Source organism: Setaria viridis, chromosome 6 (assembly GCF_005286985.2).
Source record: "Setaria viridis chromosome 6, Setaria_viridis_v4.0, whole genome shotgun sequence".
NCBI lineage: Eukaryota > Viridiplantae > Streptophyta > Magnoliopsida > Poales > Poaceae > Setaria > Setaria viridis.
This window is the reverse complement of record NC_048268.2, coordinates 1,679,991-1,705,187: the sequence shown is the minus strand read 5'-3', so window position 1 is coordinate 1,705,187 and position 25,197 is coordinate 1,679,991. Positions and strand designations below refer to the sequence as shown.

At 43.6% G+C, this 25,197-nt stretch overlaps 3 protein-coding genes across 6 annotated transcripts; 2 read left to right on the top strand and 1 right to left on the bottom strand.

Annotated features, from left to right (window-relative positions):
• The first annotated feature begins 10,295 nt into the window (after positions 1-10,295).
• Positions 10,296-11,144, top strand: LOC140223091 (uncharacterized). The gene is made up of 2 exons (XM_072294533.1): positions 10,296-10,363; positions 10,406-11,144. Exons 1-2 carry the CDS (start codon positions 10,296-10,298, stop codon positions 11,142-11,144), a joined length of 807 nt encoding a protein of 268 aa, XP_072150634.1.
• Positions 11,145-14,298: 3,154 nt separating this feature from the next.
• On the bottom strand, positions 14,299-17,329 carry LOC117860846 (tetraspanin-19-like). 3 transcript variants are annotated; one of them, XM_034744238.2, is made up of 5 exons: positions 16,992-17,329; positions 16,652-16,695; positions 16,508-16,573; positions 16,208-16,262; positions 14,299-16,107 (listed from the first exon to the last, which is right to left on the bottom strand). In XM_034744238.2, the coding sequence occupies exons 1-5, from the start codon at positions 17,020-17,022 to the stop codon at positions 16,049-16,051; spliced, it is 255 nt and encodes an 84-aa protein (XP_034600129.1). In that variant the 5' UTR covers positions 17,023-17,329; the 3' UTR covers positions 14,299-16,048. The 3 variants fall into 3 exon arrangements, with proteins under 3 accessions (XP_034600129.1, XP_034600127.1, XP_034600128.1); XM_034744236.2 differs by having other exon boundaries at positions 16,508-16,695; XM_034744237.2 differs by lacking the exon at positions 16,992-17,329 and having other exon boundaries at positions 16,652-16,975.
• Positions 17,330-17,774: 445 nt separating this feature from the next.
• On the top strand, positions 17,775-24,752 carry LOC117860844 (general transcription and DNA repair factor IIH subunit TFB2). Of its 2 annotated transcripts, none has more exons than XR_004641573.2 (16): positions 17,775-18,029; positions 18,258-18,381; positions 18,459-18,626; positions 19,557-19,625; positions 20,100-20,193; positions 20,367-20,467; positions 20,974-21,019; positions 21,097-21,156; positions 21,240-21,308; positions 21,680-21,763; positions 21,829-21,912; positions 22,061-22,146; positions 22,970-23,060; positions 23,779-23,859; positions 23,958-24,027; positions 24,157-24,294. XR_004641573.2 is itself a non-coding variant. In XM_034744234.2 (16 exons), the coding sequence occupies exons 2-16, from the start codon at positions 18,269-18,271 to the stop codon at positions 24,289-24,291; spliced, it is 1,356 nt and encodes a 451-aa protein (XP_034600125.1). In that variant the 5' UTR covers positions 17,775-18,029; positions 18,258-18,268; the 3' UTR covers positions 24,292-24,752. The 2 variants fall into 2 exon arrangements, 1 of the variants encoding a protein (XP_034600125.1); XM_034744234.2 differs by having other exon boundaries at positions 23,953-24,027; positions 24,157-24,752.
• The last annotated feature ends 445 nt before the right edge of the window (positions 24,753-25,197 follow it).

Here is a 25,197-nt window from a genome sequence, read left to right as displayed (position 1 = left end):
AAGATACTTCCTCCATTCTTAAATATATGACGTCGTTGATCTTTTTTATTTGTTTGACTATTCGTGTTTTCTACAAATATTTTTGCAAAAAGATAAATTTATAAGTTAAATCTAAAGTAAATTTGATAATAAATATAATGATACATATTTTACTTTAATTAACTAACTCTTTTAATAGATATAGGTGGTTAAAGTTGGAGTAAAAAATCAACGGCGTCATATGATGTTATATATTTAAGAACGGAAGGAGTACGTCTGTAATTAAGCTTTTGCCACGGAGCATATATTTTATCTTTGCAGTGTCTATGTACGTAGTATCCTAATATTGTCTTACAGGTTTACCCTTTATCCACATTCTGACATGGGACTAAACCTATGTGCATGGTTGCAACAGGTGGATCAACATATTATAATGAACCACCAGAATTATCTGGATCAGCAGATGATAGTGAATCAACAGAGGAATTAGATGGATCAGCAGCTGATGCTGATTCAGCGGAGGAATAGAGGATGGAGGTGTCTCCTCTGAAGAGTAGGTGGCCGTGAAGTTGCTGACGACTGCTATATATGTTCGTGTAACAGTACACTGAATGAGAAAGATTGGGGACTAGCTTATCAATGCTTTGTTTCTTTGCTTGTTTGATAGAGCCGTATGAGTTAAATGATTTTAACTGAGGTGAGTGGTTATAGAGATTACAACAGTCCATCCAGTATTAAACATAGTGCATCGATTTATTACAAGATAGGGTTTGAAATTCAAACATAGTTGCAAAGTGTTCAGCAGCGGAAAAATAAAACAAACGGAAATTAGATGTCGATGCACGATATCATGAAGAAGTCTATCATGACATCAATGACCCCTGCCCTCGCCGTCCGAGGAGGGATCCCACTCGACCGTCCAACCCGGAGAGAGTTGGGTAGGCCAAATAAGACTTGCAGCAAACTTATTCTCATCACATGAAAAGTATGCCACAAGCAAGGCTGAGCAACTAACGCTCAACAAGACTTAACCGACAGGTGGTAACTACTCCACCGCTACCTAGACATGCAGGATTTTTGGCTATGAGTTTGTTTTTGCCAAAAACGACTAGTGTTGGTTCTTACTTTCAATATTTTAGTCACAAGTTCTACGTTCATTTACCGGTCTAAATTAGCAACTACACTAAGCAAGCATAGTTTTCAAGCAATTTATGACAAGCATCAATATTAATATTATCATCAAGTTCCATTCTTACTCAGTGTAGCATAGCGATCAAGTAGTCCCAAACTGTGAGAGACAGACGAATCAATTCGAATTTATTAACCATGCATGGCGAACCTAATCCCACGACATCCGCGTACCATGAATGGTCGCTTCACTTGTCAGCCGTCCCCATCAATCCCCAGCTACGCGTCAGGTCCACTTCCCTTGGTACAAGGCTCCACAGTCCCGGTTTCTGCCGTACTGTGACCGTGCTTGTCACCACATGATGCACCAGGGGAAAACTCAATTTCCAAAGTCAGTGGAATGATCCGACCACGTCCCGGTTCAATCAGGTACTAGGCTTCCCCATCCCATACTAGGTATGAGATTAGTACCTTCAAACATTAGATCACAAATACTATCACATCTCGACCTTAGTCCAATTTCATGTAGACAGACGGGGCAAACCACCGAGTACCGAACATAAGCCCGGCCCCGTCCATTGTCCTTATAGTTGTAACAAAAGAAAAATCAATCAACTCCTATAACTCGCGAGTGACAGGCAATCACTCGAATTTTACCGAGTCCTATTAAGCATTGCAACTACTCGACTTATAATACTAGTGTTCAGATCAAAGGGTACTAAGTTCATGCATCTACAATTTCAATCAATTCCTAGAAACGTAAATGCGCAATCAATCATATTGCATGTATTTAAAATAGAAAATTATGCTTCGGAGCTTGCCTTCAATCTCGAAGGGGGTTAGTGGTTTTCCGACTTGCTCTCGCTTGAGCTTAACTCCCACGTGATGCAGATTAGCAGCTTGTTCTTCTTCCGACGCGGGTTGAAGCTCGTAAGTACTGTCGGTGATATGCAAATGATTCAAAATACAAGTTCAAGAGTCTGAATGGCATTTCATATATTATTACAAAGTAACTTCATTGTCAACCCATTCCGATAACGTCGATGTCACGGTTTCTATTGTTGTTGCATTGGATTCACGATTTTGACACTAAGCTCGATTTGATGGTGATTATGTACACATTTAACTAAGTTTATTAAACTTCAGATCGAAAGATTATTATGTTTTCTGAATGTTTTTCTGTACCTCTTCCAATTAGCCATTTAAACTTAATAGTACTTAATGGTTTTCTTTTATTCATTTAAACGGGTTCATCTTCCAAATTTTATTTCACTATCCAAACAGCAAGCTATGATTCTAAACATTTAACAGTGACTCAAACACATGATTACTAAGCTACTGTAAAAATTTGGGATCCATTGGAGGTGCACAAAAATAATTAAAAATGTTTCATTACCCTAAGGTAGCATGCATTTAACTATTTTTAAATCACAAACCATAAGGAGTTTGGGGTTGAAATTGTAACAGTGGGTTCCAGGAGTGTGACCAAGTCTTTGGTGAATTTTTCATAATATTTAGTGAATGACATCTATTTTCCATATATAACTATCATTTATTTTTCTCTAAAAATAAAAGCATGTGTCATAAACTTTCACTTGGTGTTTCATATTTTTCCTGAGTACTAAACTTCAAAACTGAACTATTCCAAGTGGATTCACATTTTCCTCTGCTCTGGATTAAATCCTATGCAAAAAGAAAAATCTAACCCTAGATTTCTAAAATAAAAAGTAAACTGTGGTTTAAATTTCTAAACTAGGTTCCAAGGTATTTTTCTAAGCTTTTAGTCACTAAAAAAACATCTCAGAGTTAGATTCATCATTTTTGCATTTTTCTTGGATTTATTATGATTTAAATGGACTAGACAATAAATAAATCATAGATCATTATTTCTAACAGTGACATGTGCCAAATTTATTTTTCAATGAAACTACACGTCTCAATGAGTCTAACAAAATTAGTATGACCTTTTTACTATTTTTCAAAAATTTCTGGGGAATTTACAAATTTAATCTATTTTTCTGCCGAAATAAAACAAATAAACCGCGGCAGCTTTTCACCGAGGCCCTTGAGGTTTTTAAAGTTTCACGGATAGGTTCTCGAGTCTTGCAACCAAGCTCCTGTGAAGTTTTAAACTTCTCAAATAGGCCCTCATGGCGGCCGGGGCGGACGGGGATTCGATTCCGGCGATGGTCGGCCTAATCGTGGGCGGGAAGTAGCTGGGGAGGTGTGCTAGCTCACCAGAGAAGGCTCGGCGAGGTTTGGGACGCGGAGGAAGCTCGTGGATGGTGGAACGGCGTGGGGACGAACTCGGGTCGCGGCGGCGGTGTCCGGCAGCGTTCCGGCGTCGGGGAAGCTTCGGGTGGCCAACAAGCGGCTCAGGGAGGTGCGAGGTGGTGCGGCGGAGCGAGCGGGGGTGTTGGCGAGGCGCGGGGTGGTGCGGAGGTGGGGGCTCCACGGAGGGGTTGTGCAGCGGCGCAAGGAACAGAGGAGCAGCGGAGGAACAAGGGCGCGGAGGCGTGCGCTGGTGCGAAGGTGCTGGCTTTTATAGCCGTGGGCAGAGCATGGGCGGCGAGGCGAAGCCAATGGAGGTGAGCTTCGTGGATGGAGGGGAGAGGGGAAGCGAGCAGAGCTGAGGCATTGGGCGGCGGACGCCATTGACAACGGTGCATCACTGGCGGAGGCTCGCGGAGCCGTGGAGCGCAATCGCACCGTGACTGGCTCGCGAACATCGCTGGCGTGCGGAGCCATTTTGCTGGGCGGGGTAATTGGCGGGGCTGGGTATGCATCTTGTTGTGTCACGGTGCGGATTGGGGAGGTGGAGCTAGCCGATGAGAGGCGGCGGCGTGGCGCGCCGGGGGAGGCGAAGCTCGGCGCGGCATTGGGCGGAAAGATGCGCGGGCAGGAGGGGGATAGGGTCGTGCGCTCACTGGGCAGCCGGACGAGCGAGTTGTCTTGTCACAGCTGCCAGTTGGGCGATGGCGAAGAGCCGGTGAGGTTGCGCCACGGGGCGACGTCGCACTGGCGCCGCGGTGGAGCGTGCTCTGGCGCAGAGCGTTGCGCGAGACAAGCCAAAGGGGCCGGTCTTTGGGGGTGTTTAAATTCAAAATTTTGAATGGCACTTTAAATTTCTCCTTTCTAAAAGTTGTAGCCCTAACATCCAGGTTTAAATCCTGCAAAAGGTGTTTGTTCAAATTCGAAAGGTATTTGAAGATATGGAGCTCCAAACTTTGCTAGAACGCGCAGGATTCAGACTTAGGAAATTTTTCAGTTTTGCCGGTTTTGACCATTTTGGCCGAGTTTGACTTCATTTTTAAAAGGCTTTTGTGCAGATTTTGGCCTAACTCAAATAATAAAAGTTGTTAAGGACTTGTAGAACTAAAACTATTATATAATGTGTGACTTGATTTCACATACGAAATTTTGAGAAAAAGGGCTGCAAATTTGGGGTTTGTCATGTTTTTCTTAATTTGCCACTGATTTGAAATTTGAGTTTTTGAATCTCTTCTGCTCAAATTAAAACAAAAATATAATAAGTAAATTTGTTATAAATGATAAGTTTTACAACCCTTAGTTGGACAAAATTTCAAGTTCTTATATAAAATTTTGAATTTTGGGCTAATCACTTTTTGAGCTTCTTAGGGCAAAGTTGACCTTTGACTTGGTTAATTAGCGTCTAATTGCTTCTCTTAGGTTTAATTAAACCTTAATTAACCCTTGTTTGTTACAATAATATTATAGATGATGGCTATAATGTTCAAGAACCAGAAGATAACCACTGATGATTTCACAAATGCGGATATTCTTGAAGTCACTTATCCTGCTGTGGCAAAGAGGCTACATGGAGATTGGATGGATGACCCTGCCATCCCTATAGTCACTGGTTTTCTTGGGAAGGTATGTGGTTCGACATGATTTGTGTTCAGGGTGTCAAGTTTACTTTGTTTGGATTCATAATGATGCCTGAGGTATGTGTAGCCACTCATGTGCTCTTTTGTTTGTTTTCATCATAGCTTTCTGTCAGCTTGATTTATAGATTCATTCATGCACGTATTTTTATTGCAAATGTTACATGTGGCAACTGATGTGACTCTTTTGTTTGCTTTCATCATAGTAGCTTTTTTGTCAGCTTGATTATATATTCATGCACGTGTACAGGTCTTCTCAATATTTGAAGATTTGGGCATCTCCGTTGATTGTGTGGCTACTAGTGAAGTCAGCATATCGTTGACACTAGACCCGTCAAAACTATGGAGCCGTGAGTTGATCCAGCAGGTAAGCATCTGGATAAAAAAAATGTTCTTAGTTCAACTTTCACCATACAATACAACCGGTGCTCTAGTAGTACACAGCTAAAAATTTTACCGTGTGTTGTCATCTCAGTTCAGTGTTATCATTAGCTTGAAGTTTTGAGTTGCTTAGTTAAACCTAGATGAATATATACATTGCAACAGTGGGTAACCCACGGGGCAGGGGTATTTTGACTTAGAGAACAGATGATATATTGAAGTTGATTTGCTGGATTGGCTTCTGGTGGTTTTACTTTGCAGGTTTAACGTGGTGATTTTTCAGTTTAGTAATTAGTCGAAACTGCGCTGTTTCCAAATTCTTATGCATGTTATGATTCTTTTTGGCAATAATTGCTTTTTTTATGATGATGTGGCAGGAACTTGATCATGTTGTTGAAGAACTTGAAAAATTTGCAGTTGTTCATCTGCTCCAGCGTAGATCAATCATCTCCCTGGTAGGAAATGTACAGAGGTCGTCGTTGATTCTTGAAAAGGTTAGAGCTACCCACTATATAGTTAGCAACTTGGCATCTAGTGATTCAGAACTTCAATGCTAGATCGTGACTAAAACATGAACGACTGACCCTTTTGCTGCATGCCAGCCATTCAATGTTCTGCGAAGACAGGGTGTTAACGTCCAGATGATCTCACAAGGGGCATCTAAGGTATCCATCCCTCATGATCTTAAAACGAAAATCAAGTTTTTTGTGCACATTCTAAAGAGCGCGATTATGCTGATTTTGTACTCATGCAGGTGAACATTTCCTTGGTATTCAACGACAGCGAAGCAAAACAGTGTGCTAGCCCTCCATTTCATTCTTTGAGAATGGCTTCATGTCAGAAGTCGAGGGAGCTGATGTTCCCCAGAACGGCGCCTCTCTGAACTCCAATGGCGCTATATATGGAAACTAGTCGACTCTGCAATTGCATTCTCCTCAATTGGTGTACCATTGATAGGTTATCTGGTGATTCGTAGCAATTTATTTAGGTCACCCAAACGAATTCCTTGCTGTTGTAAGAGCTTTACCAAGAACAGTTTGCATGGTATGCCATTGCTTACCATGCGATCGGGCGCTACCGAGTAGTAACCATTAAGCATCCCCAAGCTTATAAATGTATCAGAGAGTTGTATTGCATATGAATGTTATTAGAGAATTATATTGCACCCTTTGGGTGGTGATTAAGTGCATCTCTGCAGATTTTTAACTCTCTGGATTCACCATTATCGGATCGCTCATAATGCGTAAGGGAATGTGATCTTGGGTCTGTGTGACTTTGCCCATAGGCGTCCGACTAGCACATAACTTTTCTCCACCTCCATGCATCTTAGCTTGTTCATACAGATGAATGTTGTGTTAACCCAAGAATGCATGGGAGAGCAACAAAACAAACTGAAAAATATGTACAGTGATGTTGCAAACAAAAAAATATACAGACAATGCCGCATAGCCTTGAGTGCATAGGCCATCCACAATGTATGCTTGTTGTCTGACTTGTAACCTAAGAGATTTCCATCTACATCTCGGTTACAATATTCTCATCTTCGTCTATGCATTGATGCGTGTCGTTATATTCGGAAATATCATATACATCTGCTACAAACTTCCATGGACAAACTATTGGCTACGCCACCTGCCTACAATCTCTACTCAAACTTCTGTTCGTTTTGCCTCTCGAGCTTCTGGATCAGAGCATTCTTTTCCTCTTCAGGGAGGGCGTTGAACATGAAAACAGATTTGTCCCCGATGTCGTCCTTAGTGGTCAGGAACAGAATGAAACTGTCAGATTCGACCGATGGAGGAAAATACTAGCTCAAAATAATGCTAGATACAAACATGTCAATTGGAAAAGAATTTACCTTGATGGGCTGTTGGAACTTCCTTGCGGCGAAAATGGTGAAAAGAACCATCCACACTCCTAAAAGGCCTGACTTTGTGCTGTTATCCATCAAACCAGACTGCATTTGCGACCACAAATTGTGTAAGATGAGTGCCACAGTCTGTCTCTTGTTCCTTGTTTAAGGAACAAAGACTAGTGCAGCTGGCAACAGTTTTGAGGCGGTGTTCTGATTTACCAGATGTCCGAGAAGAAGCCCAGGGATAACAAAGGTTAATATGCCAGCTTCCAATTTCCCATAGCAGAGACCTGTTGGTGTTACTTGTCAGTGTAATTCAGAAATTGGACTGCACACTGGACAATTGGACTATGATTCACAAATTGGAGCATGGCAATGTCAGGATCAACTGTAAGTGGTAGGGCATATGCTGACTACCAGCCCTCCAACTGTAATTGGAGCATGGCAATGGCAGGATCAATTATTCTGCTAATTCAGGTTCTGAAATGCGTAGCGCACGTAATAACACAGTAATTCTTTTTTGTTTCCAACGACTTAAAAAATCAATGGTTTCAATCTCCCAGTATGAGGTTTATCGTGCAGAAAAAATGGCACTCGCAGTCTATATGCGCTGAATTGAAGCTATGAAATGCCTGGAGACATACAAGGTGTCAATTAATCACCATTCTGTTCCATACAGTATAGTTGTTCTCCTTGACACATCCTATTCTTCAGGTTTCCTTGAGGAAAGTAAAGTTTGTGAGTGGTGTTGCGCAGATAAGGAACCAAAAGACCTTAAGGTTAAGGATGTGGAAGAGGACGTTCAAGGCTTATATGAGGATCACGAGGTGAGTCACATGCCCTCAGATGATGCTTTGAACTTCTATCTTCTTTACTGATGTGGGTTCAGCACCGAGAATCTGGTGTTACAAGATAGCTGAACTCTACTTACTGCTTTTATGATCTGAAACGGCGCGCTGCCCCCTTCGTTGACGTTGATCCAGGCGGCAGCCCCACTCCTTCGCGCCGATCGACTCAAACGGCCGGCGGCAGCGGCTGCCTCTTTGTCTACGGCGGTCTCCCGATGGATTACCTCGCTTGCGACCTGTGCGCTGAGGAAACGGAAGCACCGAGAACGCGTGGCTGCCGGCGGAACAGCGGCGGCGGTGACGCAGCGTCGTCGTTGGAAATCACAACTGCTTCTGCGCGATTCTAGTCGATGGCGTGCGTGGTGGAAAGCGGTTCGAATATCCCGGTTCCTGCATTCACTCGACCGTCGAAAAAAAAACCGGACGCTGGGAGGAAAAAAAGAGACGCGCCGGGGATCGGTCGATCGCGCGGTGGGCTGGGTACAGTACAAATAGCCGAGGCTTATATATATACTTTATTTATTTTTTTATCAAGCTTACATAGATACATATAATAATAATAATATAAACTATTACAGTGGGTTAGGTACGTACGTACGTACGTGTTCATCGTCTATATCTATATCTATATATAAAATAAGTGGGTGCGCGAGAGTATATACTTCCATTAAATACAATACAACATACATATTATGTATGCATGCATGGTACGTTTATATATAAATAAATAACTAAACATATATTCTTAGCTTACTAATAATTTACATATCCGTTGGGCGCGGCAGAAAATCAACGATTTTCCAAGCGTCGAGCATATTTTCGACGCCGCTATTATCTTTCACTTTCCGAGCAAGATCCTTATGTTTACCTTTAGTAACACCCTACTGTTTGTTTGGGCTTCGGTCCCACAGGATGAGGAGCTTTGAGAGCGATCCCCAGTCGACAACATACTTTGCCTCGGTCGGAGAGATGGTGGTCTCCTTCTCCCAATTCTTACCTCAGAATCTGTCGCGGATCACTTTGAACCTCATGAATACACAAAACATCACCACAAACCGAACCAGCCCATCTTTGAGTTGGGGTTTGTTTTGTGGCATAGAGTCGTACCTTGCAAGTTGCTTGGTGGCAAGTATGGCCAATTGGTTTCCTAGAGTAACCTGCCAAAGATTCTCGTGACCTCCTTTAATCATCTCTCCATAATTCTCTCGAATCGGTAGCACGATGGCTCCCGGTAAACATGTGAATCCGCCACCAAACTTGGTTTCCTAGAAGAACCTTCCAAAGATTCTCGTGACCTCCCTCAATCATCTCTCCATAACTCTGTTCAATCGGTAGCTCGATGGCTTCCGGTAAACATTTGAATCCGCCTTTAAACTTGTACCAATAGTTAGTGGCATTCCTGAAGCCAAGAAGATATAGATCATCAATGGCTATGGCCAGTGTCACCTTGTCTTGTTGTGCTTCCCCATCAACGTGGATGTAGATCCATCCAGGCGGCTCGCCATGGAAATTGCGACGTTGTTGCCCGAGGACAACTTTTCCACGCACGTCTTTGGGGACGTATGGTGGCGTGCTCGTGCGCTCCAGCAGGTGTCTTAGCTTGCTGTACAGCTGATTGAAAGTTTCAGTCTTGAGATCAAAGTGGATATGGTGGATAGGTGGAGCTGCTTTTTCCTGGATCGATCACACAGACCGCGCCGCATGCATATGAGATGCATGAGATCCCTAAATTGAGGGCCGCGCCGGATGCATCGGATCGAGGAAACTACCTCCTATACTAGACGCATCTTCATCCTCCGGCCAGCCGCCACACCTAGCTAGCCTCTCCGATCGGATCGATGGAGCAGTTAGCTGACGACATGCTCGCCGACGTCCTGGGCCGTCTCCCGCGCGCCCAGCAGCCTAGCGGCGTCACGCTGCGTCCGCAAGCACTGGTGCTCCATCATCGACGGCCGCCGCCTCCTGCGCGCCGACCTCCTCCCTCTCCGCCTCGACGCCTTCTACTGCATCAGCCTCGACTGCATCGAGCGGCTGACGTATCTCCCCGGCGGCCCCCTCGACTTCTTGGAACATTACTCCTCTCTGGAAGTCGGGGATCACTGCAACGGTCTGCTCTTGGTGTGTGACTGCATGGTGATCAACCCTGCCACACGGCAATGGGCCGAATTGCCTTCCTCCCCGGAACCATCCATTGGCGACATGCTTGGTGGGGTCAGCGTCTGGGCCGGGACGACGGCGGATCAGGAGAACGACGACCACAGCTTTTTGTATCCAAAGTTTTGATCTGACGGGTGCTAAAAATAAGTTAGAGGAACCAAACCAGGTCTTAAAGTCAGCGCAAGATCAGGGCATGGTTTGTGCCGAACGTGCCACAGGTTCCGAATGGTGAGATCTCCAGCAACACGGAGCAAACTTGGCGCTGAGAGTGCTACCTTTTACTTGGGAAAATCAGAGAAAGGGGTGTACTTTGCGTTACTTTATTGGGTCTCTAACACGGAGCGAACTTGTTGGTGCTGCCCCCAGTTTCGAGTCTGGTTGCTTAAGGAGGAGGAAGAGATGAATGATGGAAATCACTGCAGTATTCACATGGAGTGGGTGTTGAAGACTACCATCAGCCTTGAACCGCTACTAGCAAAACCTCCTCCTCCTCTTCACAGTCGTCACAGCTTTGCTGATGATGAATGGAGGGTCATCCGTAACTATAACGAGGAATTAGAAGCACCACCTGCTGCTGCTGCACAGGATCATGACGACGAGTTTGCTGCTGACGATGAATGGGACTTCGACAATGCTGATGAGGTTGTCCATGAAGCCAACAAAGATAATAAGGCCGAAGCAGACGGGCACTACCCTGTTGATTTCGTCGGATTTCATCCTTACAAAGAGATTGTCTTCTTTTCCTTATCATCAAGGACAATATCTTATAATTTGAATACCTCAAAGGTTCAACAGTTGGGCGGCCGCATCCACATACCGGTGGGCATGAGAACCTGTTTCCCATACACACCATGCTTGCTGACCATGGGGGAATTATTTGAAAACAGTTAATATAAGTGGCTGGCTTGTATCAAATATATTTGTTTAAACAGTTAATATATTTGTTTAAACAGTTAATATAAGGGATAGATGTTGATCCCCCGCCACTTGCTTATAAGTATATATGTAATAATCAGAGTGCCCATACATCTTCAACTTTATTTGTCAAAATTATCTTTCGTCATGCATATTTTGCTTTCATTTTTGTGGCGATAAATAAATACTCCATCCGTTCCAAATTATAAGTCACTTTGAATTTTTTGGAATATAGATTTTGCTATGTATCTAAACATATATTATACCTAAATACAAAGCAAAATCGATATACAAAAAAGTCAAAGCGGCTTATAATTTGGAATAGAGAGAGTACCTTTGAATCACTGCTTGCATCTCACACAAAGTTAAAGGCCCACTTATATATATAGCCACGAGCTGAAACGGTGTACACATTATTTTTCTTGCTATAGTTGAACGAACATTTAGTTTGTTTCTATTGATTTGAAAATATAACATATAGTACAAAATAAATATTTGAGTTACTTCCTCCGTTCCAAATTATAAGATGTTTTGCCTTTTCTAGATACATTGCTTATACTATGTATCTAGACATAATGCATATCTAAATGCATAACAAATTCTATGTGTCTAAAAAAAAGTTAAAACATCTTATAACTTGGTACGGAGCGAGTACTAGTTAACTATTTTAGTTACTAGTTGAATGCACATTGTTTCAATATAAATTCAAGCCATCCAATCACACCAAGTACAATGAGAAGACAGAGCCGAACCAGTGGCTTCGCATTTACTCTCAATCGATAGAACTGGCTGGTGGAAATAATGATGTCAAAACTCTCTACTTCCCAATGGCGCTTGAGCCCGTGCCACTCGCTTGCATTGGTTCGATAAGCTTCTCCCCAACTCAATGGACACTTGGGACGATCTTTAGAGGAAGTTCTCCGATAACTTTTGCGGAGTACTCACCCAACCGAGATTACTCGGATTGAGTTCAGAAGCTGAAAGCAGCTCCCCAACGAGAATCTCCGGGAATATTATCGACGTTTTGCAGAGATACAAGCCCAAGTTTTCGATATCACTGAAAGAGAGGTGATCGAACTCTTTTCCAACAGGATCAAGGAGCGATGGCAGTTCCAAGCTTTCTGCAATGACAACCCGGAAACAGCGGATGAGTCTAAAAAGCCTGGCAAGCCTAGGTGGTTTGAAGACTTACGCGGATTGCCCTGCCCCTTCCAAAAAAACTCCAGATATACTGCCGCCGAGTGCAGGCAGCCCAAGGATTTGGGTTTTCATAGCAAGGATGACAAGGGCAAAGACAAGGGAAATGTCCTTGTTTGATTTTGGTAATTGAGTGACAACCTAGGTGGACTAATATGTGTTTATGTGAGAATACACAGGAGATTAATTAGTCCACAGGCACTTATGGGATGAAGAAGCTCATTGCACATGAGACATGACATGGAGTCATGTGACTAGGTGGAGAAGATCAAAGCAAGACTTGGCTTGATGGACTGGTTGCAAGTGTGAAGGGCAAGTCAGAGGCTTTGAAGCGCTAGACTGCATGACGAGATGCTTAAACAAAGACTCAGCGCCGATGGACCGAAGCAACGGTGAAGAGCAAGTAAGGTCACGATCGATGAACCAATACGTCACATGATGATATGAGGTTGATTATATCATTTGTGATAGTGTTGGTGCATGTGTTGCATCAACATTGGAGGAGATGGAATGAAATGCGCAAGGCAAAGGTATAACCTATAGGGCATTTCATTTCACCGGTCATAGGTGTGTAGAGAAGTTTATGACCAGGTTTAGGATAGATGGCCGTACTATCAAAAGGGGCAAACTTATTTGCATATCGGTCATCTAGTGCCACTTGAGCGATCTAACTTTGTGATGTTGCTAGGATCGAGTGGTGTGGTGAGAATAAGTGAAAACCCTTTGAAAATTGTTTATGAAAATGCTAACTCACTCACACATACGGTGGTACACTTGTGGAGTTAACACATTTGCAAAGGGTGAAGTGATTGGAGATAAAACAGACGCTGGCCCCTGTGAGACCGGACGCGTCCGGTGCTTAACCCTAACTGTTGGTCAGTCTGCCGAGACTGACCGGACGCTGAGCGAGTCCGGTCATGTCTGACTCCTCATGTCTAAACTTACAGGTACATGCATTGGTTGTATCGAATTTGCAGTGCAGGCTGCATCTTTTAATTAATTAATTAATTTTTTTTTGAAAAGGTCTCTCCAATCCAATTAATATAAGGCTTTGTTTCAATTTGATTTAGAATTGTCGTGAACTCCACCCTTGTCAACGAAAACTGTAAAACAAATTATATTTATATTTATATCTGTTTGTACTCTATCAATTTCAGCTTCAACTCATGGTTTTTTGGTTGCATTTTTATTTTATTTTTTGTAACAAAGGGAAGAAAGGGAAAAGTTGATGCATTGGCGCTGCATACCACCGTGCCACCGTGGCATTGAGCGAGTATGCAGGCCGGGCCGGTCCCGAGACCCGTACCGCCGTGAGCCGCCGCGCCTCGCCTCCGCATATGCTGATGCTAAGCATCACGCGCGCACAATTTGTTGGGCTCCCACAGCTCGATCTGACTCGTGGACGTCGCATAGCTTTTTCCTTCCTAAACGGAAGGAATGACGGCCGCCGGCGACGACCAACCCGGCGCGGTGCCGGTGCGCGGCCGAGCCTCCTGCGCGTCCATCTCTCCTCTTAATTCCTCTACCAATGGCGCCTGATTCTCTTATAATGCCGCCTCGTACTCTACCTCATCCTTTTCGTCTTCGGCGTGCTCCATCTTCCGCGTCTTCTGCAAGCAGGGACGCATGGTGATCACCGACGAGAGGTGGTAGGCCTTGCTGACGAGGACCCTAATTAACGACGTGCCGGTGCTGGCGGTGGCTGTGTGCGGACCGCAGGGAAAGGTTGTACTGCTCAGGGGGCACAAGCCCGTGCTGGGGTTCGTGGGCGGGCACGACGACGGCCAGGTGCTGCTGGAGGCGATGACTGGGCATCGCTAGCTTAGCGTCAAGGCCATCACCGATCACCGGTTGCTCCACAACTGTGTCACTTTTATCTCAAATAAAATAATGCTTGAATTAATATATAGTTTGTTTTGTAATACCAGCCTGATGATTAGTATCTCGGATCTCCCCATATAGATATGCCATCTGCGTGCTCCATAAAAATACAATTGGCATTCTTTCAAACATTCCATTCCTAACAGTGTCTTGATGCATGGGCTTTCACGTCCAACAGGGGAGAAGCTCTTCCAGATATGATTAGTCAGGCTCTGTCAGTGTGCAAGCAATGCAACTCGAGCAATGTGGTGAAGCTAGCAAAAGAGGGACTAGATGTTGAGATCGCCAGATATCTTGCTACTACCAAGGATAAAAGAGAGAGTTTCCCACTACCAGCATGCTGGGGAGGCATCCTTGGACTGAATTAATTCAATTCTTATCTCGATCGCTGTTACTCCGATCCGATCCATTAGCTATGAATAGGAGGATCCTTCGATTTTGAGTTGGTAGTTAAGCAGCTAAAACCCTGGCTGTATATACTTGAGGGTGCGTGCTCCGGCTCCGGTTATTACTGTAGCAGCAGTACTGTAGCACGGGGCCAGTGGAGCTGGCTCTGTCGGCTCCTCTTTCGAGTTCATTTTTAGTCAAAAAATAAACTGCACCGCGCTATAGTGCTTCGACAGCAAAATGATCATCGTAGTGTGAACTGCATCTCCAGATCAACCAAGCCAAAAATTCATTCAGTTCTGATGTGTGAAAATATCCTCTCCCTGTTGGTTCACCAGTGGATCTGAGCTTTAAAACACAAACTGGATCCCATTGGTTTATACAAGAGTGAGCCATCTCATCTACTCGAATCCACAGCCAACAGAGACAGCACCAACAACCCCACACTCTCAGTTAAATTATCTGAATCCAGCCATTGCATTCGGGTTGTCATGGACAGCTGCAAGGAATAGCACTTGAAGAATAAAACCTTTTCCTTCTGGATTCTCCTTACTAATGACAGCAACCACTCCGGCTATCATTGGGAATATTTGATGGCTGGACATTTCTGAAAACTTCTGAATAAACTGAAGTAAGCTTGATAATTCACCAATGCTAGAGGTGCAAACACATTAGAACATATCTCCAAATACAAAGATTCCAATGCCTAATACTAGTCAGATAAACAGTATGCCCTCTTGTAGCCAGCATACATCAGATAAACATCAAGACATAATGCAAACTTCAAATGTTTCTCATGGTGCTTAGAATGTGAGAACTTGGAGGGCAGCTCATCTGCTTTTAGATCAACTGACAGGATTATCTTCTCATTTTCAATGTATCCTACACCCATGGCTAGTTGTTGCAGTGAGCATTTACTCATCTCCAGGTTAGAAAGCATCTCATCCCAGACATCTCATCAAACACTTGGTAGTCACTTCATGCTCTACAGTTAAGAACCACTGATATGCGGGAGCAGGTTATTGACCTTCTCAATAGTGGTTACACACACGGACACATCCGAGACCTTGTCAAGTGTTTCCTTGGCATTCTGCAACTTGATGACATTGGAAACCTCCTTGAGATTTTCGCAGTGGTATCCCAATTAATGGGCTGAACCCATTGCATTTCCATGACAGTATTTGTTTACACACACCAAGCAGTTTTTAAGTCAACAAGGAGCTGAAAACTAGGCACACCAGGATCCCACTATCTCATGATAGACAAGCTAAGCAATACCACATTATCATTGTCTGCAAACTTGCTAGCTCTTAGGACATAGAACTTTCACTCCGTGTGAACCATTCCAGGCCCATGAAATTATTTTCACAAGCATTGACCGAGGAGATCCAATTCCATAATTTCCAGTGCTTAAGTCACTTCTTCTCCATGGTGGCAATGCATTGAAGACTTGAGAAGTGATAACCAGTCTTGCCTTATAGCACAAATAACATACAGCTCTCACCAATCATATTTCCTGGAAGCTGATAGCATGACATGCACAATTCAAATTTCTGATGTGTTGTTTATCTTACCTCCACAGTCCCACTCTATAAGATAGCTGATTAAGGAGGTACCAGGGGGACAGACCTATTAACAATGGAAGCAATCCATATAATAGAACTTAGGCAGGAACAGGTTAATCACTTTTTTAATGCTTTTCATTCAAAAACTTAGGGCTTTTCTCTCAGATCCATATTTTTATTTTCCATGAAACAAAGGCAAAAAATGTATTTCATAGCAGTTTTTTTAGAAGTAATTATATTGCTTCTTGTAATTGATTGGCCAACATTGACACAAGAGAATTACTTTGAAAGATCTGGAGAACATAATACCTCAAAATTTGATCTCACAAATACCTTGAATTCATCAAACTTGCCTGATGGATCAGGGGGGAAATCCTGAAGGTTTGAAAACGTCAAATAGCAGATATAGGAGCTCAATGATCCTTCATAGTTCACAGCTGAGGAGCTCCTTACCTCTTCCCAGTTGTTATTCAGACATACATCCACAGTGATCGCACCTTCCAGTATAATAAGCACAAATATGATGATCATGTACTGAATGCAAGGTTAAGGGAAAAAAGGATCGAATATAATTGTCAGGACACATTGTACTGAACATTATGGAACTCAAAGAATATGACTACAATTTGGAGGCTTGTGTGAACAAGTAGCAGCCTGCACTCTCCATTCGGTTATACCATTTTTTTTTGGCATCTCAGTATCTCATATATAAAGATTATATAATCCAGAAGAAAATATAGCTTCTGCACCTAATTGAAAACCTTGATGAGCCAGCAGTAGCTGCTAAACTAACCGCATGTTTCGTTGGAGGGTTGGAGTCTCATCCCGCGTTTGGTCGGAAGACGATGTGGGTTGGGTCCAACCCATCCATTCCTCCAAAACGGACCACTTCTCCTGGCGCGTGCTCATCTCACCGCTCGTCACCTCCCGACCCCCCGACGCCCCTCCCTCCTCTCACCCCTCGACCCCCCGACGCCAGGCGCAGCGCCGGCTCCCTGACCTCCCCCGCCGCCGCCCCTCTCCCGGCCGCAGCTTCTCCCTGCCATGCATCTCTCTCGGCCGCACTTTTTACCGGATGGATCTCACCGGCACCGCCCCTGAAATCTGCCGCGCCCCTGACCTCCGCCGGCACCCCTGACTGCGCCGCCCCTGACAGCGCCGCCGCGTCCCCTGCCAAGCTGCGCCGCCCCTGTCAAGCGCCGCCGCGTCCCCTGCTCTCCAAGGTAAGGTCTAAAATGTAAAATTGTGTGGATCTGTTACTAGTATGTTGCAGATTTGGGTCTAAGGCCGTGGCCCAAAAAGTATTTTGGCCCAACCCGTCTGCCCCTATGGGCCGCCAGACGACTATGCAAGCCGATGCCAAGCAGGGGCGCGCAGCAGCAGCGATTCCCCCGTCGGGTGCCGCCGCGTCAGTCTTGCTCGTCCACCGCGCCGGCGCGCCGCGAGTCGCACGCCGCCTCACCTCTCCGTCGCTCGCTGTCTTGCCCGCGCCCAAATCCTAGCCGGCGCGCCCACCTGCCGTCAGATCGATTCACGAGGGCTACGCCACGACTGCAATCCCGCCGCCGCAGGCCTTGCTGCGGCCCCTGACGTCCCCCCTCCCCCACGAGCTGCGGTCTGCCGCCTCCGTCCACTGGCGCGAGGTCCGGGCCGTTGCCTCCGTCCACAGACGAGCACCGCGGACCCCGCTGCCATCCACCTGTGTGCTCCCGAGGGTGTGGAGAGGGAGCTCCCGAACTCGTCGGCGACCCCGCAGTCCTCGAGCTCGCCCGCTGTCCACCCGCGGCCTTCCTCTTCCGGTCCTGCCGCCTCCCCACGGTTTTTTCAATCGGTAAGACCCGACCCGACCCGACCTCAAGCTTGATTCACCAGTCCGCATGCGCACTGATCCCAGTCCTCCACAATTTGAACTGAAAGCTATCTGATAAATAAGTATCTCTTAGCTGTTAAGGAACTATGATTTAATATTGTAACTGAGATTGATTAGATGATTGTAATTTCAAACTAGCCAATTTTGTTGCAAAGAAGAATTTAGAACCCACCCCTCCGTTCTCCACAGGTGCACTGAAGATGCCGCAGGTTTTGGTGGTGGCGCGGAACTTCATGGATATGGTGGCTGCGCTGCCTGCCTCCAAGCTTGACATGCTCTATGACTCTGCCTTCATCTGTGAGGCTGTACTCAGGTCCAAAATCCACATTTTCTGCAATGCATTATTCGTTCTCAGTGATTTCCTCATCTTGATTCAGTTAAAGTTCGCAGGTCACTCCCGCCACTAGCGAAGAAGTATGCACTGCAGATGCTGTACGTGTTGGCACCGGTGGCCGCTGCAGCTATGGAAGAGTGGGTGCTCGATGAATATGCTTCCAAGCACAGGGTCGCCATTGATAAGCTGCTCCAACTCAGGGTCTTTGTCGAAGTGCGTGATAGGTAAGATCATCCATCTCCGTAAGAGGATATTTATGGCTTGACGTATGAGCAGACCATAACTAACCTGGGCTAGACCAGTTATTGGAACTCAAAACTCAAAAGTGGTGATATGCTGATATATATCTTGTCTTTGTTCTTGTGTTTTGAGTCATTTATTGCCTTTTTCTGCATTCATGGGAGCTTGGATTTTAACAGATAGCAAGTTGTTAGATTTTTGCCCCACGACAATAAATAATGCATGTTTGGTTCAAAGCAAGCAATAATTTGCACTTCAGCCACAAATTTGCATGCTTCCTATGGTAACCAAGTGGCATTCTCTGTACAGTATATTCAGTGTGCAGCTGTGCATGTATGGCAACATGTGTGGTTGTAACAATGTATTAAGTCATGATACGTCCTTCATTTAGTCAGCCAACATTTTACATGTTCATTATGAAATAGCAGTAATGATAGGAGGTCTGATCAGTATTTACATGTTCTTATGGTAACCTTGAGGCCTGAGCTCTTGATGGCTATGTTGTTATTTGTTAAATTATCATCATGAGATTGCCATGTTTGTGGATGCAAAAATTTACACATGTCGAGCAATGACACTAATAGATTCGCATGTTTCTTTACTCCGGCTTAAGAGATCGTTATATATTTCTAATGGAAAGAGATCGTGTTATGAAATGCGTCATATATACAGAATTCTTATGTACATTGATGGCTTGGTATGATTGCTTATTTCTGAAGACATTCATACTATTTTATTTAAGGTAGAGAAACGAGGATTTGTAATGATTTGATTAATCATAACCGGCTCTTTGCTGCAGACTTCTCTGGAAATACTGCAAACTTACTATTAACTTGCTTAGGTCTGCAAGCATGCATGCTGGTGCATGGTAAATTAGGCCATTCCTAACTTTTATGGTTTTACTCTGTATATAGACGAAAGGAGGTGAGTTACAAGATGAATCAAAAGTTCCAGGGTAATATGCAGAAGTATTTGGTTGACGGGTACGATTTTCTCAACTACTCTTTTCTTTGTTTGAAATCACATGGGTGATCCTATATCAAACTTGGAGCTGCTATGATGGTGTCAGCAATACAGCATTACTGCATGTTCTCTCCATAATGTATATATACGCTCCAAGTTAAGATTTAAGAGTAGTAATTATTCCACCTTATGAAATTACCCTGTGCCCTGATAATATTGCTACCACATGGGAAAAAAATTGAGCTCTTTCCGCATGGTATTTTGTGACCAAGAAAATAAATAAATAATTCTGTCAAGTATAGATTCTAGCATGGTATTTCTACCACTGTTTATATGAAAAGAAGATTGTTGTATAGTGGTCTGTTCATGTTTATTTTAAAAAAATTCTAGCATGATATACCTCGAGCTGGAATCCTTTTGTTCCATGAGCGCTATTTGTGGAGCATATTGACTAGTTATCATACCGTTCTTACTTATTTTAACTTTTGTTGCAGTGGAAGTTTACCAAGGGAACCGATACCGTTAAGTGTCACTGGTAGATTGCCAGCATCAGCAGACCTGGAAGCCTATGCTCTTGATCAATGGGAGGTTAGGATGACAAACCTTAAATCAGAATTTGTTTAACATGCCTACTTTCTACTTTCCTTTATATCATCTTTTTGTTTCCCTTGTTGAATCCGATTCTTAGAAACACTCGGAAGGCTTCCAGTGTTTATTTCCCCTAGTGAAGGCTTATATATATATTTTCTATGGGAAAATAGTGCTTCTTGTTGCAATTGATCAATTCATCTCAAGTCGAAAAAGGAACAAGTTTCAGCTCCTCCATGATGAAGACATTTCAGCGCGGCCTTCTGAGTTCAAGGTTCCATCTAATTACCTTGTCTTCATAGTTGGGTTAATTTCTTATAAATGAGTACAGTCAAATGTTGTTTTTTTGAACAATAAGTGATTGGCAAATTGCTGCAACTCTTTATTTCTTCTAGTACAATTGGATAACATAACCAGTTGCATTCTCTAAATTTATACATAGCTAATTAGCCATACACTAAACAGACAATTGGAGCTAGTAAATTGAAGTTGATATGGTCTGACAACAAATTGTTAGTAAACAGACAATTGTTGGTTTCCTGGATGTAGAAGTTGATTAACCGATGATCCTAGCCGACAATTTGGTTCAGTAGCTTGGTCTTTTTTTTTTGGTGAAAATAGTTAAGATTATTTGTAAGTCATGTTTGATGACAATATACTCATGTAAATCTCATATTTTCATACTGCTGTATGCTGTCCAGCTTTGCATAGGTTTGCTTCACTTCACTGATATAAGCAATAATTTCATCGACATGGTTATCTGATTTGGTATATTGGCAGGGATGGTGAAGCTCCAAAGTTGACTGAGAATGGCTTCCAATTTCTTGTGAGTTCTCAGCTCTCAGCTAATCCGATAATTGACATACTTCCACATTTGGTTCTTATTATTTTCTATGTTACCAGCTTATGGAAACAAATGCACAACTTTGGTACATAATGAGAGAATACATTTCCTCTGCAGAGGTATTGGTGGCATATTCTTATATTTATTTTGGGTCACCTTGGTAATTTTTATGTTGAATTTGTTGTTGCATGTTATTAAATAGGAACGTGGAGTGGACCCTACGGAGCTGATATCATTTCTCTTGGAACTTAGTTTTCATAAATTGGGAGCGGTAAAGTGAACTTTATTTCTGAAGATCATGTTTAAACATGTAGATAGTAGTCAACATTTTTGTCCCCTGATGTCCATGAAAAAATCTATAGCTGGAGCACCTTTTCTTTTGGAGATACAGTACATGAATATGAAAAGGAAGTGTAAATGAAATATATGAGAAGAGCATCTTGAAGAGGTTGTAACTGTTCCACTTTATCTAACATAGCAGGACAATCAAGCTTATCTGCCTTCTTAAGAATATTTGAAAATAAGATAGGCACTGTAGTTTTGAGTCTAATAAAATGAAATTTACCTGCTTATGTCGAAGTCTCCTGTCTGGTACATTGGTTTTCATGGCCATACTTTCTGTCTGCCCTGTTCATGTTTCAGGCTTATAGTTTGAACACTCTGACTGATGTTGAACGAATTGCCATCAGGGATCTTGCCGAGTTGGGATTAGTCAAACTGCAGCAGGTATGAATTTTATTTTTGTTTTTCCCCTGATCATCTTGATGATGATGACGAGTACTGAATTTCAGGGTCGAAAGGATAGCTGGTTCATTCCTACCCAATTAGCTACAAATCTCTCAGCAAGCTTGTCAGATTCATCATCCAGCAAAGAGGTTGCATAATATATCCTTCCCTACTGCAACTATTTATGTTTTTCAAAACTTATCTGTAACTTCTACCTACTTGTCCCCTAGTCAATGATCATAATGAAGATATGTATTACATTTAATCTAAGAGATGATATTTGTAATGTTGTTGCAGGGCTTTGTTGTTTTGGAGACAAACTTTAGAATGTATGCATACTCTACCTCCAAATTGCACTGTGAAATTCTGCGCCTTTTTTCAAGGTACATGAGGTGCCCTATGAGTGACACAACCTAGCTCCTCAATCTACCACTTTTTCATTAAAGCTATGGCATCATAGCTCACTGCCTCCTGTTCAGGAATCACTTGCTTTGTTTATTAATGTGCTATATGATTTATGTTGCACGCAAAAGGAGCAACTGATCGGTCATAACTGCATGGGCTCTGTACTCTTCTTAAAGCTTCTTTACCTGATGCCACTTGAGTACATGCCAATTCAGTTGATCTGACATTCCCAGTAGACTGGTCAGTGGTTGCAGTTGTGAATTCCACGCAGCTGCTTGTTTAGTTGTACTGTGGACCTGATAAATTAGACTGCACAGGTTAAGTTTCTAGAGTAATCCAGTGCTATATCTAGGGAAAAAATTTAACTTAATAGAGTAAGACATTTATAGACATCGCTTGGAGGTGCTAAGACCTTTAGAACTGTGCTGTAGGCAGCTTGTAGATCTAGCTGTTTGAATCACCTGCATCTGAAAAATATTGATGTCCGCTTTGCACTGTTGGCTGTAGTATATTAGTTCATACAGCGCTGTGCTGCCTTGCACTATTGCTTGCTCTGTAGGTGGCAAGTAGGAATTTATCTTTTGCATCCGACTCAGTTGATTTCAGGTTCCAGGATTTGAATCAGAAAAGTGGTTTTGAATGACTCCAGTTTGCAGGGTTTTCTTTTTAATTTTTTCTAAAGGTTTGATTATAATTGCATGATTAGTTCTGCCGTATTATCCTGTATGCTATTAATATTCCAATATTTGTTTGTGGACTCACTTTGAAACAACATCATTGACTATATGCTTTTCTTTCCAGGGTGGAGTATCAACTTCCAAACCTCATCGTGGGAGCTATTACAAAAGAAAGTATTTATGGTGCTTTTGAGAATGGAATAACTGCTGAGCAGGTAATGTCTAATATACTACTTCCATTCTGTTTTACTGCACACAATCGAGTATTCACATATATAATTAAAAATGTAATGACCATATGTGTGTTTGAGATTATATGTTAACCAAAATGACAAGTGACAGCGGGGTATTATGTTAACCTGGCTCTGATACCAAGTTGTCACGGCCATGCGGCAGTGAGTGGATCGGATAGCTGTGGGAGGTTGCCGGCCGCTGGGCTGCCGGTTTCCTGCCCGTGAAGCACGTGGAGGTCGCTGCGGTGGCGTCGAGCAGCAAGGAATGAGAAACAGAGAACGGGAGACGAGGAAGTAGATTAATTCTGGCTTGATTATTCTGTTGGGCGGCTTCATATAAATAGCCAGGATTACAACTCAACTAACTCAGCTAGATTCTCTTAACTAAGCTAACAAACTGATAACAATGAAATCTAAACCAAATCTTATCTGAAACAAACCAAACTATGCCGCTGCATCCTAACTGACTATAGCGTTCACCCCTGGCGCCACCTCCTCTGGTACGTGATGCCGACCATAACAGTTTGCACATACTAACACACCTGTACTTAATACGGTTATTTTTTGTGCACCATGTAAATTTTGGCTACGATTTTGTCCTCCTGCTTAGCTTCTATTCTATTTCTTTGTCTGGTAAAGCAGTTACATTTAATATCTAGCTTGCATCTTGTTTCAAGATCTATCGTCTTTTTTTTTCCAGATAATTTCATTTCTTAGGCAAAATGCTCACCCTCGTGTTGTTGACAAGATACCTGTTGTTCCGGAGAATGTCACTGATCAGGTGAGAAGCGATAATTCTCTCTCTGTTGGGCAGCCATCAGTTAGTGTGCAGAAACAATATAGTGGATGAGTAATTCAATACTCACCTATGCAGATTAGGCTGTGGGAAACTGACCGTAACAGGGTTGAGATGATTCCATCACATTTGTATGAAGATTTTCCTAGCAAGGTAAACGCAGTATTATTTCTTCTCTGCATCTTTGGCAAAGGGCAATCGTCAGACATTAATTTGCTTACTGTGCTCCTGAGTGTTTTTTCCTGTAAACTGACAGTTTACTTAATTCTGCTTCTTATGCAGGAATGGTTTGAACAATGCTGTGATCACGCAAGAGATCATGGATACTTGCTGTGGGAGGACTCTAAGAGAATGAGGCTGATTGTACGAGGGGAGTTCCATCCTGAAATGAGGGAGTTCCTCCGCAGGCAAAGATGAAAAATGACCCTGTTTTTCCTCTTGGATGGAACAAGCAATTCGTGTGCATAAAGCTCCTCTATGCAAATGCCCCACACAAGTCTACCATTACCAACATGGCGATGGTTCATGTGCCGTGCCTTGTCTCGTACGCATGCCACAAGGCGTTTCTAATCGAAGATGAAAAAGAAGATGCAATCGCATCTGCAGACGGCTGCATACATTGTAGACATTTGAGATTGGTTTAGATTAGTGAAAATTCCATTTGTAGTAATATGATTAACGCGGCACAGACACAGTTAGTGGGTAAAACCCAGGAGTGATCTTTGTTTCCTTATTTTAAATCTGTGATGATGAGATCCAGGTTTCAGGTTCAAGTATCCTCAGCTGGTGGCTGTTGCTGTAAATCCTCAAATGACTTTCTAAAGGATTGATATTGGTTGTCATCATTTACAAGATGAATATTGACTCAGTATCGGATACGTGGAAATTTCCCCCTTTTTTTTTCTTTGAGGGAAAAAACAAAGCTGCCCTGTAAATGATGACAGCCACGCAACGCAAGCCAGCAGAGGGCAAGTATTGGGCTGAAAGTAGCTCGGCCCGGTAATATCAGGCCCAGCCCATGTCCATTCAAACGCGCGGCGCGGTGCACGGTGCGCACGAGCGAGCGAGCCCACGACAGTACACGCCCGCGCCCGACTCCGCCGCCGCCGCCCCAGCGAGTCCGCGAAGCCATGGCGGGGAAGAAGCGCAAGTCCGGCTCCGAGAAGCAGCCGAAGCACCGCCTCCGGCTGGGCGCCGATGCCGACGGGGTCGCCGCCGCTCGGGCGCCGCCAAGCAGCACCAGGCGGACGAGCTAGGAGGCGTCCATCCCGTCCTCCCTCAGCGCCATGATCCTCCGCGAGGCGCGCAAGCAGCAGCAGGAGG